The 20,723-nt window shown below is 38.2% G+C and overlaps 1 protein-coding gene across 1 annotated transcript in view; it reads left to right on the top strand.

The window, feature by feature from the left end:
- DMD (dystrophin) overlaps window positions 1–20,723 on the top strand; it is a 2,214,077-nt gene that overhangs the window by 738,796 nt on the left and 1,454,558 nt on the right. The window contains exon 41 of the mRNA XM_088454197.1: window positions 13,439–13,633. Coding sequence (XP_088310323.1) covers window positions 13,439–13,633 — 195 coding nt within the window. The remainder of the gene's footprint in view (window positions 1–13,438; window positions 13,634–20,723) is intronic.

The following is a 20,723-nucleotide window of genomic DNA, read 5'->3' as shown; positions in this document are numbered from 1 at the left end:
TTTACATCCCCAGGCCCATGTGGCCCTTATACCAGTCCTGTCTAAGGCTAGTTGGCATGATCCCATGCTAAAGGTCTCCCCTGCTATAGTGCCATCAGCCATGGCTGGTAAAGCCTAGTGCGTGGAAAATTGAGGGAACCCCATGTTTTTTTTTGTACATTGAATGTTCATATGTGTAGATAGCTTGATATAGAAATAGTATGAAAGTCATGACATTTCAAACAGTTTGGAGACTGACAAACACAGTTTACATGTTACTCAACAGTAACATAACAAACCATTAGGGACTGTGTATTAATGTCCTCAATGAAACGCTTAATCAGTTCATACTGTAAATATTTACTTTAATATTTAATTTAACATTGGTATTATTTTTAACTATGTTGAATATCATTTTGTTTCTCTGGGTTCACAAATGCTTTATCATTTCCTATTCTTACATTTTGTATTCATTGCAGTTAGAGAATGGACATTGAAAAGTATAATTATATAATATTTAACCTTATGAAGTTTCTGATACAATCCTTAACTTTCATAGGATTGGTCATATACAGTGTGTGTACAAAATTATTCTCTAAAAAGCTGAGGCATTTGCATCACAAATGCGTCCAATTCTGCCTTAGTAGGAAGTGTGCCAGATTTATGTCAGGTGCACATAATACACCTGTAACATTTACACATAAAGTGATAAGTGCAAGAAAAGTTTTTCAACATTTGTTTTACTAGAGAAAAACATATTCACTACTAAGTTTGCATTAAATAAAAAAAACTCTATATTGCAGCAGATATAATATTCCTGCACATGTATAAACTACACACCAAAAACCACACTATAGGCATTATCAATGAAAAAAATCAACTATTAGCTTCAAAGGTCAATTTGCAATCGCCCAATCAGAAGCGGCTAGGTAGTGCTGGTAATAATCATCATCGTCATGTACGTGCATCAGCCCTCAGTGACCCATAATTCATATGGCTACTTGCAGGTGTATTTGGCTATATGCAATTCCATATGGGTCTGCATCTTTTACAATTACGCAAACACATCCTTATGGTATTCGTCCTACACTAAACCACCACTTCCCTCAACCATCTTGCCCTTTCCATTCATAAGCAGGCACAAGTATCTGCATATGCTTATGGGCACACTGGACACAGGGCCTGATTCAGAGCCGGACGCTATTTGCGGACGGTCGTTCCAAAAAAGGGGCCGGCTATTTAAATTGAGCGCTCGCTCTTTGCGGTTTGTTGACGCCTCTATGTCTGAGCGAGCGAACGAAAAATGCACTCGCTATTTTGTAGAGACGCCCCTTTGCCGTTCGCATCACACGTCCTCTCCGGTATTTATTAGATTAATCGGGAACATCGAAAGGCATCTGAACTGCTCGCAGTGCTTGTTGTAGGTTTTTCCTACCACAATCACTGCGAGCAGTTCAGGCTAAAAGACAATCAAGTGATGTGGTCGATGATGCTCCTTTACTAATTATGCACTCCCATTAAACGCCCTTTTGACCGTTAGGCACGCCTGCGTTCGGATCTCCACTCCGTTTTCAAGCACCTTCCCCTGTTACCACCCACAAACGGTACATTCTGTCAATCAAATTAGCAGCCCCTCGCTGTTTTGCGAGCGCACGATTTCCGACCGCAATGACTGGTTTGCGCATGCGCATTACGACCCATATGCATGCGCAGTTGTGCGAACGTCGCTCAGAGCGAACGAGCGGCCACATATGAGCGGCTCTGAATCAGGCATACAGTACGAATTAGCAGATTTTATGTTACGCAAACCAGCAGTAATATTCACCTCCACATCAGTCCCCTTATGTCTACTGGGTCAGTGTTTATAGAGCTTCTAATTGCACTACATTCAAGCACAAGATAATTAATAAAACTTTCAAACTTTAATGTATATTAAGTTTTCTTTAACCAGATTGGAATACTCAAAATATTTACTTTTAGTATATAATATAATGTATTTCTTTTTTTTACAAATATTGATGCATTATATGTTTAATATTTTATAAGGCTCACTAAGAGCTACATTTTGGATGCAAAGTAACAAACTTCTGTATCTTTTCTGCAATATACTGTTTAATACAATTCAGATTATTAATAATTATTCAATGTTAAATATGTGGGGACTGCAAAAACTATATTTTGCGTATACCCTAAGGCAAACACTATACAGTTCTTTGTACTATTAAGATATAATTATTTCCTGTACCCCGGAGCCAATGTAAATAACAAACCAAAAACACCATATATTATTAAAGACATAGGCCCTCATTCAGAGCCGCTCGTTAGCGGCAGTACGCTCGTTCCGAGCGATGTTTGCACATCTGCGCATGCGTACGCTTTTTAGTACGCATGCGCGAACCAGTCAGTGCGGCCGAAAATCCTTTGTACGCTATATAGCGAGTGCCTGCTATTTTGAGTGACAGAATGAGGCGTATGTGGGTGGTAACAGGGGAAGGTGCTTGAAAATGGGGAGTGGAGATCCGAACGCAGGCGTGCTTAAAGGTCAAAACGGGCGTTTTATGGGTGTGTATATTTAAAACAGCAGCGTCATTGACCACGTCACTGGGTTATTTTATAGCCAGAACTGCACGCAAATTTGTGGTAGCAAACACCAACCACAAGAATAGCGAGCAGTTCATACGCTGGTCGATGTACTCGATTAATCTAATAAATAGCGGACATGACGTAGGATGCGTGCGGCCAGGGGGCGTTTTTAACAAATAAACGAGCGTATGTTTTGCTCGTTCGTTCAGACTTAGAGGTGTGAACACACTGCAATGTGCGTACGGATCATTTAAATAGCCACCCCTTGTTTTTAAACGAGCGACCACAAATAGCGTACGGCTCTGAATGAGGGCCATTATTGCTTTGAGACATTATCAGTGACATAGCAACATACTATTACAGATTTTACAAAGAACAATGAAATAATGCTGAAATCACATCACTGTGAGCTATGCAATCAATCTGGTTTGAAAATCTGTAAACTATGTATATTATGTTATGCCCTGCGGTTTCGCAAACACTGGGTGATAAAAGCACTTATTCAAGATCGGTATGTTAAATCTATATCTTCTTTAGGATATTGGTGGTAATAAGGAAAAGGCCATTGCATTATAAAGAATCAATGTACAGGTCATTTTCACACAGTGGCGACATATATCCTGTGCCTAATTTAACGTTAAAATTTGTCAACATATGCTATATAGCATATGTACTGTACTATATACTAATCAAGTGTTTCCATGTCCCACTTATCAATGTTTAATACAAGTTTTATACATACACATTTATGAGTTATGCCTAAATATTTTATTAGCCATCTAAAAAATGTAGGTATCAGCAGTGATAAGGGCAGGCTAAGTAAGATGAATATAAAAGCTGGAATGCTTTGTAAAATAAATCAATAAGCATTTGTTATGTTTCTTTCCCAGAGTAACAAATATCCCCCATACACAACAGTGCAAATGACAGTAAATATGAACATTTTCATTACACAGTAATAGGACAGACTTTAAAGCAAATATGCTTATTACTTTATATACTTTTATAAAGTGATCATTTAAAAATCATTTATATATGCTAAGCATCAGGGCCGTAGCTAGGGTGGTGCGGTCGGTGCCTCCGTACAGAGCGCAACATTGCTGAGGGCGGAACACTGACCGCCCACCATCTCTCTGTATTGTTGTTTCATCTAGTGCGTGTCCGCGGTGCCCAGCACAGAAAAGGCAGGGCAGACAGATGCTGCCTCCCCATAAAGCCTCCGGCTCCGGCATCCACAGTATTAGGGCAGCCGGGCAGGAGAGACGCAGACGTGATGACGTCATGACGTCTCTCCGCCCAAGGCTCCCAGAGGACAGAGGAGCTGCTGGCTGCTGTCCTGTGTGCTGGGGGTGGCTGGCAAGGAAAGGCGCAGAGTGTGGACACAGCAGACAGCACACACCAGTGCTGGAAACCAGATGATACAGGACCGAAGAGCTGCTACTGCCAGGTGAGGTCTGACTGTGACTGGCAGTGGCACTGGCAGTGTTAAAAGTAATGGCCAGCCCAGCACAGCATAGCAGCCTCCCCATTACAACTCGTGTGCTGAATTTATTAAATAATTGAATGTGTATTATATATATATATATATATACACATATACATACAAATGTATGTGTATATATGTGTGTGTAGCATATATATATATATATATATATATACACATATATATATGCAGTATGTATATGTATATATATGTGTGTGTATATATATATATATATATATATGTGTGTGTGTGTATATATATATATATATATATATACACAGTATATATATACATTTGTGCAATGGCCGGCACTCCCTTGCTGTAAGCAAATAGCCTTGCCTGTTACCCTCTCATGTGTCCAACCTCGATGGACACACCAATGAAATGTAGCGGAATGAGGCGGCACTCAGATGACTCAGATTTTGTTATATAGGAAGTTGGGGGGGGGCACCAATGAACTTTCTCGCATAGGGCACCAAAATGTCTAGCTACGGCTGTGCTAAGCATTTAGGGATCATTTTACTGACGGATGAAGCACAGCTTAAAAGCATCAAAAAAAGCCTCTTTGTAAAAATATCCATCTTATAAAACTGAACTGACTGTTTTCGCAATTACCTACCATGGCATCAAATCTACCCCACCAGGTCTTATGTATTAGATACAGATTTACTACACTTCAGTATTTGAACTTGTCACTGAGAGAGTAGCGTGAATCCACATAAGGTTTATATCTGTATAGGCTACGGTGTCCATATCTGGAGTGCACACCTAGTTACAGCCCTGGTCTTAAGGTGGGATTCTGGGCATTCCCAGTTTGAAGCACTTTTATTTAGTAGTCTGTCTCACTTAATGTGTCTTATAGTATGGAATTGTCCTATCTCGGACAGGGTCTAGACTGCGACTGAAGCTGACAAGCTTGTTTATTGCTCCGCCTCCTCCCTTCTGTGGATCTTTTGATGCCATCTACTGAAATCAATCCTCACACAAGCAGTTATACACCGTTATCTTGTGATTTGGGACTTTGCTTATCACAGTTATGGTATAGCTCCCTCTCCTAATTCCCTTATAACTCTTTACCATAACCCAGAATATACCCTGCACCTCTCCTTTTTGTCATTTAGACTTTGGATGACAAGGGGAATTAGAGTATGAAATTAAATGACCAAACAGTCTTTCTTCCCTGAACTACAAGAAAAATTTAATTCTCTCATACATGTTTTATTCAATTCCTCCAATAACAACACTTTAATATTGTTGTTAAGTAACATTTATAGAACAGACCCTTCACCACCTGTGAATTAATTTGCTTCTGGCGTGCTATCACCAAGGGCCTTGTTTGCATTCCATATTCCGAGCTACAGGCTCCTTCCTCTGAAACATAAGGACCCTCATAAATCTGCATGGGAGCTGGATCTGGGGGATACTCTAGATGAGCAGCCTCTCGTTCTTTGATGTGGGTATCAAAGAAAATGCATATAAACATCTTTATAGGTGGTACTATGGGCATGATTCAGAGATGGAATCTAATTGTATAGCTACTGCGTCCCAGGAAGAAATATGCTAATGCCGCAGGAGTCATCTGAGGACAAAACTGCCCACTGTTGGCATCACAGATCTGATTGCTACATCCAAAGACAAAACATCAGATAACCATTGAGACCATAGGTCCCGGTATCAGCCATCTAAGTAAGCCAAAGTCTGCTCAGAATGTCCATCTCATTTCTGTAGCCGAGGCACATAAATCTGTATGGGAAGACACAGATACTGGCCTCGGCACTCCCACAAAGCATAGACAGCACACCTACATTTTGGGAAATGGTCCCCATCGCTGCCTACTCACCTGTCCCCAAATGGACACAACATGTCAATCATGCTGCTGCATCTCACAGTACAAGATCTGTACATGCACAGTACTGATCCTGCACATGTGCAAATCAAATACCATCTAAGGTGTACACATACCATCGGGTCTGCGTACATCTCTGAATCAGCCCCTATGTTCCCACCCGCCTTCACAAAATGGATCCTAATTTATCCATCTGTTGTTGGAGAAAGTGTAGGTCAGAAGGCACAATTCTTTATATATGGTGGTAATGTCCCAAGCTCCATCCTTTTAGTCAGATATTGGGAACTTGATTCCCTCATTTACAGGTATTACTGTCCCATTCTCCTTTAGGTTTTACCTATTACTACCTGAGATACCTGGGGCCTCTCATCACCAAACTAAACTGATCTGTCACATTTTATCAGCAGCCACATCCCAGATTGTGGCGGAATGGAAATAACCTTCTGCCCCCTCGCTACACTCCACCCTTCACAAGATCTGGCATGTTTACAAAAAGGAATTTATGTTGAGCATTATCCACAATACAACCATATTATTTTCTAAAATGTGGGATTCCTGGACCTCATTATTTCATGTCCAACCATCCTTCGCTTAATTACTTGCACCTCGCTTTCTTCCCATCTAGATCTATATCCTTAACACCCCTCTTTTGCTCCCCTCCCCCCTGCGAATTGCCCCTTTTGTGTACCTGTATTACAAACTTGGTACATTCTTGTCTTTCAACTAGAACCCTTTGTTTCTCTTATACTATTTAAACTTCATCAGTTTTTGTTTCTGGCTGTCCTCACTTAATCATATGCTTGACTGCTCTATTCTTTTTATTGTATTCTATTGATGTTTGTACCACCTCATAAATAAAGTCTTAAAACAAAAAAACAAAAATAACCACTTGCAAATGATAAATAAGTTTCTAAAGAAAAATTTATAAAATAAAATTTTTCAAAAAATATCTAAACGCTACAGGCCCTGTACAGGGTTTTGTTTTTTAAACGAATATAACAAATCAAAGGGGACTGGCAAAAGCTCTATTAATGCAACATTTCTTCTGCAGTTTAATAAATTGGTGAGGGTTTTGATGTACACATCATACCTACATAGTAGGTAAAGGCAGTGGCATTATTTAACAATATCGCCCCCCTTATTAACAAAAACTGGGCCACCTGTTTTGCCAACTTTCCCTTATCCCTACCATTCCTACCCATTCCATTCTCAAATACTTTGTTCATCTAGTGGATTATTGCAATTTATATGACAGTCCCCAGTAACAGAGGAGTTACACAGGATCTATGTGCTTTTCATCTCATCTCTGCTCACTCCATCAAAGCAGCTATTGCAATATTTCCAATAGGTATTGTAGAATTAATTAATCTGGCACACAATATTCAACTAGAACAACTTTGGCCCATTGGAGCATCATGGTGTGTAGATGCCAGCTGGGCATGGATAAATAACCTACACTTCAGGTCTTATTTTTGTGTCTCACATGTAGACTTTAATGAGCACTTTTATTAGCTCTTATGGACGACAATGGTGCAGACAAAACCTGAACAACAGGACAGGACAGCAACACCCCAAATGCAAGTAGGAATTGGAGTGGGTATAAGTAAAAATATATGACACTGCAGTTAAATAACAGCTGTGTTACAGGTATACTAAGGCTGTGGTAGAGGACAAGCATATATGAAAGGAGCAAAGTGTTAAGTTCCAGTTGTCACTAGGTTGTTCTCAACTGCATAATGCAGCCAATAACCAAAGGTTGTATTTACAGAATTGACCAATTGTATGTAGTTTATTAGTTCTACTTTGCATTTTATTGTTAACAGAAAAAAGTCCACTAAGACTGCCTACTCCAGTGGTGATATCCCTCCTTTTGTTTGTATGGAATCACACTATGGGTTTCATTCAGACCCGCTCGCAAGCAGGTCGATGGTTGTGCTTTGCACACGCGTAGTATGCACAATGCGCGTGTGCAAGCCCCGTAGCGAGTAAAAAATTCACTCGCTCCAGGGCTCGCTACAAACGGGGCGGCTTCCGATGTTGATTGACAGCTCGCCCCGTTTTGTAGGCAGGGTGGGGGGGTGGCTGGACAAACAGAGGCGTTCCTGAAGGAACGCCTGCCGTTTGTGGGCGGCCCTACTGACATCACCACTGATGTCAGTAGTGAGCTTGCGGCTCTATTAGAGCCGAAAGCTCACTGGGGCTTGCGGCAGACGAGACCCTACCACAAGGGTCTCGTCGCAAGCCCGATGGTCGCGATGGTCACGACCATCACCTGGCCCCTCGCAAAAGCTTTGGGTGGTCACCCACAGCTTAGCGAGCAGCCAGAAGGCCGGCTTTTAAAAAAAAAAAGCGACCGCCCTCATTCAGAGCGAGCGCTCTCTTTTTGCGAGCGGCTCTGAATAAGGTCCTATGTACAGTACCTTTGATATAAATTTTGAGTGACATTAAAGGAAGAAATCCCTTGAAGTTACTGGTTCCTAGAACTGTGTTTACATATCAGATAAGCTGTGCTTTCTTTGTTATTTGGTAAGGGACCACTTTACATCTAATTTTAGCACAATTTGGTGATTGCATTGTCATATTGCACCAGGATGCGCCCGCTGTTTTCTTTTTACATATATATATATATGTATATATATATATATATATATATATATATTCAGATAAAAGGGTTGTGCTGCCTTACGGTGGTTGTTTTTTTTATTATTATTATTATTTTGCAAACCATTTATTCTGAAATATATACTTTAAATTGAAGATCAACACTGATTGCACATATTGATCTGTAGATGATTCTCTCAAACTCAATTGCCTCAGGCAGGTCTATCGCATGTGGGCTTTTAAAATCAGATTGGAAGTTGATTTTTCTTTTATCCATCGAGTGTATGGGTCATACTATAATCGGGGCTCAGGGAGAGTGTGTGTGAACTGGTAGAGGCAACAAAGGTGACTTATTGAGAGGAGGGTGAGCGGATTGGAATCTAGGCCTTATAAAAACCTCATTCACTAACCGTCGGATTGGAACTAGACTAAAAATCAACTTCCAATCTGACTTTAAAAGCCCCAAGCAATAGACCTGCCTGACGCAGTTGAGTCTGGGAGAATCATGTACAGATCAATATGATCTCTGAATGCTTCTTAGGGATTTAAAGTATTGAAATAATTAAAAAAAAAATGGCATGGGCTCCCCCTCTAAATCTATAACCAGCCCTAGATCTGTAAGCCCGGTCTGTTTCTGGAAAATTGGGTAAAACTCGCATGGGTTACCCCCTATTTTCAATTAACCAGCATCAGGCTGAACCAGCTATGAATATAATGCCATAGAAGACACAGCATGGGGTCCTCCTGCCAAAGCATTATTAGCCCCAAACTGGTCAGCCCAGGGCTGGCAATCCTTGGAAAGTGGGCACCCCCCAAAAAATGTTGTCACCCTTTTGAGCATTAACCAGCCATGGGATGACCAGTTTGGGGTTGCATAATGCGTTAGGAAGAGGGCCCCATGTGTCCTCCTGCTGTTAATGCTCAGGAGGGGGACCTCATTTTTTGGGGATCCCACTTTCCTAGGATTGCCAGCATGAGCTGACCAGTTTGGGGCTGCATAATTCTTTGGCGGGGGGACCCCATGCTGTGTGTCCTCGTTCTATGGCATAATAGTCACGGCTGGTTCAGCATGGTGCTGATTAATGGAAAATACGGGGAACCCCATGCTGGTTTTTCCCTCGATTTTCCAGGAACAGACCAAGCTAAAAGGTCCAGGGCTAGTTATGGATTTGGGGGGACCCCAGCCATTCTTTATTTTTTACTTTTTTAACTCCTAAAAAGCATGCACTGGTCATAGAGATCTATGCATGCTTATTTTTAACATGAATTAGATCGATATTGAGTAAAGGTCGATTTTCTATCGATTTTAGCTCAAAATCAACTAAGTTTAGAACTCAAAAATCGATCAACATTGACACCAAAAATCGACTGATAGTAAATGAGCTGTTTGGACCCACAAAATCGATGTTGATCAATTTTAAAACAACCAAAAATCATTCTTTAGTAAAGTTTGTCCATAGAGTATGTTTCTTTGCGAGCCCTTGGCATCATTATGGTTGCATTCTCAGTATTGGAATATTTTTCTTGTTTGAAAAACACAATTTTTTTTTGTCAAAACCTCCAATAAACAGATTGTGTAAAAAAATAAAAGCCCACCTGTATGAGGGTTATCCGGGAGATTTACCAAAGTTTGGAGAGAGATAAAGTACCAACTAGTCAGCTCTTGTCATTTTTCAAAAAGCCTGTAATATGACCGTTAAAAGCTTATTGGTTGGTGCTTTGTCCCTCTCCACTTTATCTCTATTCAAACTATGATAAATTTCCCCCTATGTTTTCCAGGACTGTGTACAATGACCATTCTATTTTCTACACCTGTACCTGGTATCTTCTGAAGAACAAAATTGCTTCCAGGTGCCTAAGAGCATAAAGGATGCACCATAAATGCCCATTTGGATGTACTTGATAAGTGTGTAGTGATAATGTTCTTACCATACTGTACTAATCTGGGTACACACTGACAGATATATTGGCCGATCAATCGATCGGCCAATATATCTGCTGCCCGTTGGCCAGTGTGTACTCGCAATATGTCAAATATGTCTGTAAACGACGTTGTTCACAGACATATCGCATTGGCTGTGCTGCACAGCCAATGGACAGATATATCTGCAGACATATCTGTCCATCAGCAAGTGTGTACAGGTGGTCTGCAGACCACATGTACACATGCAGCGGCAGCCGTAGGGAGGGGACAGACATGCCCTTGAATCACCCCCCCGGCCAGCGGGACCCTTCCCCTCCTACACACTGAAAACAGATGATGGTTGTTCAGTGTGTACGAACAACCATTATCTGCAGATATATCTGTTTAGTGTGTACCCAGCAATTAGTCTTTGTTCAGGTCAGTAGGAAGTAGATAATGTACAGATAACTGCAGCCCCATTGTTTAGAACCCTTTTATCTAACAATGCAATGATACAACTTGCATGCAACTTTAGCTATTTTTTTATATTTTTTTTAATCAATTTACAGTATCTATTGTAGAGTAGGATTAAATCTGCTTTGGTAAGCCGTTACCCACTACAGGAAACATGACAATCTTTTCTGCATGGAATAATAATATTCATACAGAAACCTAATCATAGTAGTCAATATATAATTGAAAAACAGCTTTACCAGAAGATTTGCAATAACATAGAGTAACAATGTATTATATGTATAAAAAGCAATGCAGATACGGGACACTCATTTTGTGTAAGCAAGCCTATGGCCTGGTGCTAGAAGAGCTCAATCACCTCGATAGCTCTCTCTTTGCTAACTCAGTGGCCCAGTCCATGGCCCTCATTGTCCCTTAAAAAATGACCTTTAGTTGTGACAGGACTCTGATGCTGCCAATCCGCCTATGCTGTTTAGACCGGAAGAGAAGACACTTCCTTTGTGCATGTTTTATGCATTCTGATGGAATCTTCTTAGATCTCTCAGAAAGGGATCAGGGGAGTCAAATTAATTAAATTAACTTTCTGTGCCCCCCCTCCCCCCCGCACACACACACACTCACACATAACCTGCCCTCCGGGGAACATGTAACACCATCACCAGAGCCGGCCCTAGCCAATTCGGTGCCCTAGGCAAAATTTTGGCTGATGCCCTCTAGCGTGTATTAATATATATATATATATATATATATATATATATAAATAATATATATGTGCATGTGTAATAAAAGGCCGGCACCCTACCTTGCAGTTCCACCAGCCACATTTTTTTTATTAAATTACACCTGAAAGATGGTCCCATTATTCCTGCATTTCTGTGACATAATGAGATGTGTGAAATAGAGGAATTTTTGCAGAAATGTGTGAACTGTGGAGCTGCATCTTTGCACTACTAAATTGTTCCTTTCCGCTTCGAAAAACAGAGGACCTCATTCAGAGTCGGCCGTTGCGGCCGCACGGTCGTAAGGGAAAAGGGGCCGGATATGCAAATGATGCCCTCGCACGTTGCGTCGTTAAGATCGGATAGTTAGCTGGACGACCAAGGGGAGGATGCAGCCGTAAGACAAAAAATACGCCCCCTTCTCGTACGCATTACACGTCATCTCCGGGCATATAAGGATAAATCGAGACCATCGGGAACCATCGGAACTGGTCGTAGAGCTTAAGGTTGACCATACCCTCTCTTAAGCTCTACGATCAAGTCAGTGTAAAAACCTCCCATGTCATATGTGCTATGACACTACTTTGTTAATTATGCACTCCCATAAATCGCCGTTTGCATAGTCAGGCACGTTTGGATCTCCACTCCCCCGTTCACAAGCACCTTCCCCTGTTACCACACACCAACACCTCATCCTGTCACTCAAACTAACGACCTGGCCAAGATCAAGGAGAGAGATATTTCCGATCGTAACAGCTAGTTTGCGCACGCGCATTGCGAATTTTATGCATGCGCAGTTTAGCGAACATCGGTGGCGTACGACTGTGCGGCCGTAACGACCGACTCTGAATGAGGTCCAGAATCCTGAGGCAGGGTTACTGTCAGATAGAGGTTCTGGTCACTGCAAGTGGAGATAGTATGTAAATATAAAAAAAATACTGCTCTGTTATAACTTGGCTGTTGTACTTGTAAATCATATATAATTTGCAATACAGATTGGTTTAAAAAAGTTTTTGTATTCAACTTAATGATTTCTATGGACGTTTGCATCTACGTAAATAATATTTTATATTATATTTATTTGTCACAAGTTTGTTTCCATCCTCTATCAAGCTTTTTGGAATTTTATATACTAAATAGGCTACATAGGCAATATTTGAAGCAAGTTTGTACAGTATTAGAAAACTAATACAGTAATAACCAGGCACTTATAATGTACTAATATAAGAGAAATAAAGAAACTTAAAAACTGAATATTACAAAATTGGATATTACAATTATTATAGTTGTGAGTATGTGTGCACTCACAAAACAAAGAACAAAATATGCCTACTAGTGGAAATGAACTTACATAACAAAAAGTATAATGATGTGGCAGGACAGATTGAAAATACAGCAAAATTATTGGATATACATGATATCTTTATATAAAAAATGTTTTTTTTAATAATTAAAGTAACACATAGAAATAAATAACAATCAATTGTAAACATAACAACTGAATCTGCTATACCACTTTTTATATTTGAAGGAGAGATATCAGGTAGATTTGTAGGCTTACGCTGGTATATCTGACCCAGTTGTTACATTTATAATTGATTGTTATTTATTTCTATGTGCTTAATTATTAGATTTTTTTTTCCTATAAAGATGATTTATATTCAATTATTTTGACGTGTCTTTAATCTCTTTTGCCACATCATTATACTTTATTTTTATATAAGCACATAAGTTATTTGAATATAATTTCCCATGATTTTATAATGTATAACTAGTAATGGTACTTATGATGCTTTCTGTATTGTTTGTTCATTTACTAGGAAAATAAACTTCTTATCTATCTACACTAGCAAACTGTTCATGAAGAAAGCACTCGGTTGAAGACTGAAGGAATTAAAGTTGATGCCTCTAATGTGCCTTCTACATACCTGGCAGAGATTGCACGCCTCCTGCAGTCTATTGCTGAGGTGGATCTTCTACTCAACTCTTCATGTCTGAATAAAAAAGACTTTGAAGATCTTGCTAAACAAGATGAATGCCTCAAGGTAAGAAAATCATCCTGTTGCCTTAATAATAGTTACTGAAAGTAAACTCTCCTATCAACTTAAACATATCTTAAAACGTTAACTAATTTTATGTCCCATAAAGGCTGGGAAAAAAAATCTTAAAGTTGCCCAAACACGGTTCAATATTGGTCAGTTGATTTTGTTAATTTACAGAATTTGACCAATTACTGTAAAGATTGGCAGAAAACCAGGTTGCAATATGACAGCCTGACAACTGTATTGTAAACATTTGACACGAAAGTGCAGGAACCCATGTTTGAATTATAAATACTCTAACGGCTGATGTCAGTCTGCCCATTCCAGAATTTATCAAAACCCCCACTTATCGTAAAGCAAGACACATCAGACTTAAATGGCGAGGAAAAGGGGTCAGCTCTATTTTTGCACATTCAAGTAAGGTTTGGTGGGAAAGAAAGAACTGCAAGAACTCAGTGAGGCCAGTTGCAAACACAAACTAAACAGGCCTAAATGGAGGCCAACTGCCAGCCCATCACCAGCAACACAAAGCATCCAAACATCAATCCCAATATAACATAAAAAGACTCATCTGGACCGATGGTGATACTAACCCCAGCAGGGTAAAATCAGCCTAACCCATGTATTCTTGGGGATAGCACGACAATAACTACAGTACCCCCATATGGCCACTGCTACCGTTCTTTCCCACAGCCACAACAAAGCTGAAAACAAAGTAAAACAGGGTGGAAGGGAGGGAATTTACCAAAAAAACAAGTCACAACCTTATCACAACAAAAAGATAAATATAAATTCCCAAACATAACCCCAACTAACACTCAGAAATCTGTCCAGCAACCTAGAAACACCCTTTAACTGCCAACTACTGGAAAGTGCATCCTTACCCAGATTTGGGGTTTAAACCACTTCATGCATATAAAATGCCTTGCATATTTCTATTCTAGATGTTTGGAGCAGGACTGGAATAACAGGACATGTGTGACAAACTTTCTCACTGATCTAATCATTTCACAGGAATGAGTAAAAAACAGATATCAATCTTTGTGAGAAGCATTACAGAGATTCCATTTGTGTCAATAGCTAGTTTCAGAGTACCTTTTGTCTATATGCAGGAGTAAAATATCACTATATACTATAAGGATTATTCCCCTAGCTGTGAGTAAAAATATGTAAATTTATTAGGACATTTATTTTAAATATTAGAGAAAAAACAACTCTTTGCACAAATCTGTGCATTTGTACAGAGAAAAAGAAATCACAGAACAGGTAAATAAATACTGTTACAGGGGATGGGGAGAACAGACAAGCGATGTAGATAGATAAATTGGGGAAATCTACCTAGGATTTATGGCAATATGGGGGAATTATTGTCCTAAGACAGGCAACTAAAGCAAGGAGAGAAGTGGTGAGTTAAACATGAGAAGGGTGGGTTGGAATTCTGGTATGTTTAACGTACATGAAAATGTATTTTGACCAGTGAATACAAATGAACATAAAAACTTTATTTGTGTCACTTTCTGCTATTTAATTTGTTTTGCGTTATTTCTTTATGTGCATAGGCCAAAGAATATGCATTTTTATAAAGTGGAAAATACATACCTTGTATATTCCCTCTATGTAAGAGTATGCTAACGATTTATAGTACCTTTTAAAAATGGACATCTACAATTAATATGTATCCTGGTTAATTATTATGCACTATATAACTATCTAATTTTAAAATATCAGAAACTATAGATTCACATGCTAAACCACAAATACTTTACTTTTATCTTCAAACATTGATAGATTTTAAATATATATTTGCAAACATATAGTTACACCATTAAATACAATCTGATTAAATTATGTTGTTAGTATATTTACGATCCCGTAGAGTGAATTTATTTAGAATGACAAAGCCACACTGTTGGTACAATGATATGGAAGCAAGTAGAGCATTTCAGTAGAAAGTGTATTACACAAATCAATTGACACTTGGAAGATATTCATTTGGCTTATTTAGGGTGAACTAGTCCATGTACATATTGCTACTGTTGCGGTCAGCATTATTTTAACTCTAATTATGCTCTATAAATGGCTGTAGTATTGATTGCCATAAAGGAGAATGCTGCGCTAAGCAGAGTAATGCAGAGAAAGTAAGTGGGGGGAAATCTGTGTAATCATACTCCTTCAAAGCTGATTCTTTTCATAGGTTTAAGAACCCATTTTTATTATTGTTGTCATGTTAGTCATTGTGTTGAATGTATTTAGAACTTGGACATCCTAGAGACTTGTTTCTGAGACCAAGAAACCAAGTTGCATATTACAGCTGACTATATTGTTATGCAAGACTTTCCTCCCATTGTGTTACTATATAACCTTTGATCAATACTGATTGAAATTGTGATGTTGTCATTTGTCCAAATAAGATTTGCCAATTAAATTCTAATACGTCTGGTGAATGAAAACCACACACTTTAAAAATGTATATTCTTCTTGTTACTGTGACAAGTCACTTTCATAGGCCCAATACAATAAAATGATCTAGGTTCGCAGAGTGCAGCAAATGCCTCCTCCCATGTTAATCAATGTTCAAAACAGACATTTTTGGCAACACCATTTACAGTCTTCATTAGCAGTAATTACTCTTAATAGAAGGGTTTCTATGTATAAAATGGTCATAAAGAATGTAAATCACTGCTAATTGGTTAACTTGTCTCGTTGTTTATGTACTTTAAATGTTCAGCATTATAGCGGATGAGGCACCAATGACCTTGACAGAGTTTTTTTTTATCATGGAGAGCTGTTCAGCTGGCTAACCCTTATGTTATAATGTTAAACTTTGGTCCTGGTTTATACATACAACTAATCACTACTTTGTCACATATATTTTATATGTTATAACCAGTATTGCATTTAATTATATTGATTGCTGTGGATACAAGTAACTATGTCTACTAGTTTAATTTCGCTAGACTATTAAATTGTCATTTTGATATGGTTACAGGCATATTTCCATCTCCATCCAGATAAATCTCACAATTATTTGTCTTTTAGAAGGGACATCATTTAAATCTAACTCCCTTTAATGAAAATGTATTTCTTCATAAAAGAATTCATCATTGACGTTATAAGGCTGTAAAAAACCGAATGGCATTGAATAAATTGTACAGCTGCGGGTGAAGAGGCTGGAAATTAAGCTGAGGTTGATTATTTTAGCTGCTATAGATTTGCATGGAACAAATTGAGTAATGATACTAGTCTATGTAGTGTGTATGTATGTGTGATTGTGTGCCTGTGATACAAATATAGAGTGTATGGGCATCAGCAAATGAATAGTCTGATTCTACAGGGCATATATCTGGCCACTATTTAAATAAACAACCAGAATAATAATACCATTGGCAATTGCTCTTTGCAGCTAAAAAAAAAATGTTTATTTGTACTATACCGTATGTCATGTATTATCAGAATACTTGAATGTGATTGTTTACATGGCATAAATGAAATGAAAGGATATTTGGAATGATATCTAATTTGCTCATGAATCAGCACCACTGCTTTCTGTTATTCTAAACATGAGGGTTTATTTCAGGAGTCTAAATAGACATTTGTGGGTCCTATAGCAACAGTGTGTGGGGCATCCATCTACCAACCAAAGGTGAAGAAAACATACACACAGGGGGCCTGGAAATGGCAAGTGGACCCTATGTGTACACCAAGGGAACTCTATGGATCACTGTTTTCAGCAGCTAAATTAACCTCACCTGTGAGACAAGAGTGAAGTTGAGGGTGGTCAGTAAATCTGATGTAGCGGGCTAGATACTGTGAAAAAACTAATACAGATATTCTCAGTAACAGACAATAAATTATCTACACAGGTGAATAAGACATCGGCATCCTCACAGCATGTCAGTGTTTGTCTTTCAGTTATGCAGGATGCCCAGATGGCCTTCCATGACTTTTTCTTAGAATAGCTACTGCATTCCTTAAATATATTCCACATTTCTGGAATACACAGCACACCTCTAAGCAAGTTAACAGGGACCAGATTATCAAAAACATTATCATTTATAGTTTTACCTTAATTTTTAATTAAGCCATCTGTAAAATTCAACACTTGAATTTAATTTACAATATGCTTTTCCATTGGTTAGGACTACATTTGATGTGCACTTTGCTTTATTAATAAAAAAAAATACACTCAATGCCCTGTTGACTTAGGCAGCAATTTGCAATTAAAATGAATAATGAAGCCTTGGTATGTATCATCTTATTCAAAATACATACAGGTAAAGTATAATTATTTGGGACAAATGATGCTATTGAGTGACTCCAGAGCTGCGGGGGACATGTGTAATTATGCTTGGCTAATGCCGTCACTCAATAGAAAACCTTCTGTAGTGCAGTTAGGGGTGAATATTGCTCTACTGCTCTCATCAAGCTTCCAAAGAACTGTGTTCCATATGCACAATTGAGCACTAAGAAGGCACTGAAAACAAACTAAACACTACAGGCTGCTTCCTGTCACAGACTTGGCGAAACACTAAACCTAGCATGTGGCACATACAGTTAAAGTTGCATTTTGTTTATTCAGATTCTATTGAGAATCTGGCACTCACCATCCTCTTTCATTTTTCTCTTGATCCAGCAGTTGGTCGAAAATATTAAAAACACACAATATAGTAGCAATACTAAATGCATTAAATAAGTGACACCCTTGTGTTAGCACATCACACAGGGAACATGGGATTCCACCTTCCGGATTACCAACTGCTGGACTTAGAGGAAATTGTAAGAAGATGATTAAGAGACACTTAGTACCAATTAATATCACCATATATATTTGTTTTATTTTATTTACTTCAGGTTACAAGTTTGGATGGTGGTTGTTTGTGTGGTATTCTAGGCCGCTTTGATGTTTGTGTTGTTTCCTGTTTTTATATTGTATCTGGAGATGGAAATATGACAGTACCATGTCCCATGATACATTAATCTATCAAACTTGTAGACATAAAGTACTTGAATACACAACAATTGATATATAATCAAATGCAGTATTGGGTATTACTGTATATATAAAATATATGTGAATAGATAAATCAGGACACAGTTTCACATTACATTATAAGGATAATACTGAACATTGAAAGTACATAAACAAGAAAATACTGTAAGTTAAGTAAATTTTGTTTTAGAATAAACCCTTGGTTATGTTGAACATTACCTTTCTGTACCCTTTAAATGTCACTATTGCTATTACAGCACATGTAATGTCTATAGATAGCAACAAATTATACTAAACAAAGTAAAATTTAGATTTCATAACACATTAAAAACAAACATACAGTATACATGTGCATTCTGTGTTTGTGTGTATATACACTGTGTGTATAAATATATATATATATATATATATATATATATATATATATATACTATATATATATATATATATATATATATATTAAAGCCAAAAACTGTAAAGGTTGTCCTGTGATTTAAGAAGTGTTCAATCCTTTCACAGTATGTTAACTGGATGCATTCCAATTAGCTGCCATTGTGCTATCCATTTATACATCCTAGATAGTCATTGGCATCTTTAAGTGAAATTAAGCAGTTTGGTCCTGTCTGCATCAAATCAGTACTGCTCTTGAAGGGTCTATTGATTTATCAATCTTTAGTAGACAATTTTTACTGTAATGCTGTATTCATTTGTATATGTTAGTATAACACTAACACAGAAAAACAAGTTTCATTACAATCAATTATAGGTTAGTTAATGCAGCTCGACATTGTGTTTAGGCTAGCATTACATGAACTAGAAAAACACATTCTTATTTTATGAACCAGTTTACCATATTTTTGGACAGAGTTTAAATTGCTGGATGATGAAATTTGTCTCTATGGCAGTAATATAGTCAGTACCGTATATTTCATTTTTCTTTGACTTAGCATATCAGTAAATTGCCTAGATCTTATTTATCTGATGGATTATGTAGGACAAGAGGGTTTATCTGTATGATGTAGACAAAGAATGGCTTTGATCCCCCAGGTATTTGTATAACATGTAAGACTATTTGTAGGAAGTCTTGTAGTTACTTTTATTTATTTAGTTTTCTATTGGGCTTGTGTGCAATATTTCTCCATATAAAAAGAAACACAGTAAGGCATTTCACTTCTACAGTTTAAATGACAACTGAGATGCAAGGTGTTTTGTTTAAAACAATGGTATCTTATATAAAGAATTCTAAAAGTTGGTGAAGTTATGGCTTCTACAGCATGGACTGAAGATTTTATTAACTCATACTCAGTCACATGCAAAAACACAGGGGTCTTTTTACTAAGCCTTGGATTGAGATAAAGTCAACAGAGATAACTTAGTAGCCAAGCAGCTAGTAACTACCATGTCACAGGCTGTGTTTAAAAAAATTACAGGAGCTGTTTGGTTGGTACATTATCTTTATCCACTTTTTCTCCAATATAGTAAATAGAACCAACAGGTTTATATAACTGATGGTGCTGAGAGTTCTGTAGAAAAATGGAAAATATGTCCTTGAAATTATTAGGTTATACTCTCACTTTGGGGCATATATATTTCTAATAAATTGTCTAGAAAATCTTCTAAAAACAGATGCTTTCAGGGGATACCTGCAAAATTTGAGCATCCCCTGTATATGTATATTACAAGGGTTCTGCAGCAGATATTTGCTGCGGTTCCCCTGTTTCCGATCGCAGTAGCAGCCTCCATAGGTTTCTATGAAATTTAGCAAGCTCCAGAAAGCAAAGCCCCGGTAGCTAATGTCATCTAAAGATGATGTTAGCCTTTATAGTCTATAGGTTACATATCGCAGATTTTACTGGGAGAGGAATCCTCCGAATCCTTCCCCAGTAATAGCCACCTATACATGTGTGGTCTGATAACCGTGCATGTGCAGTAGGCTGCTGGGGGTCCCGCAGCGCAAAGTAAAGTAATCACATCAGCGATCACTTTACACACCAATAGGAGCCTGTTCCTGCATGTGATTTTCAATACATCCTGGCGGTACAGACATATTTATTGTCGTGAATAGCGTCCTTAAGAATTTTTTGGGAAGTGTAACATAAACAT

Source organism: Taudactylus pleione, unplaced genomic scaffold (assembly GCF_031769625.1).
Source record: "Taudactylus pleione unplaced genomic scaffold, aTauple2 ptg000609l, whole genome shotgun sequence".
Lineage (NCBI taxonomy): Eukaryota > Metazoa > Chordata > Amphibia > Anura > Myobatrachidae > Taudactylus > Taudactylus pleione.
The sequence above is the reverse complement of the archived record's forward strand: the minus strand, read 5'-3'. Positions and strand labels throughout refer to the sequence as shown.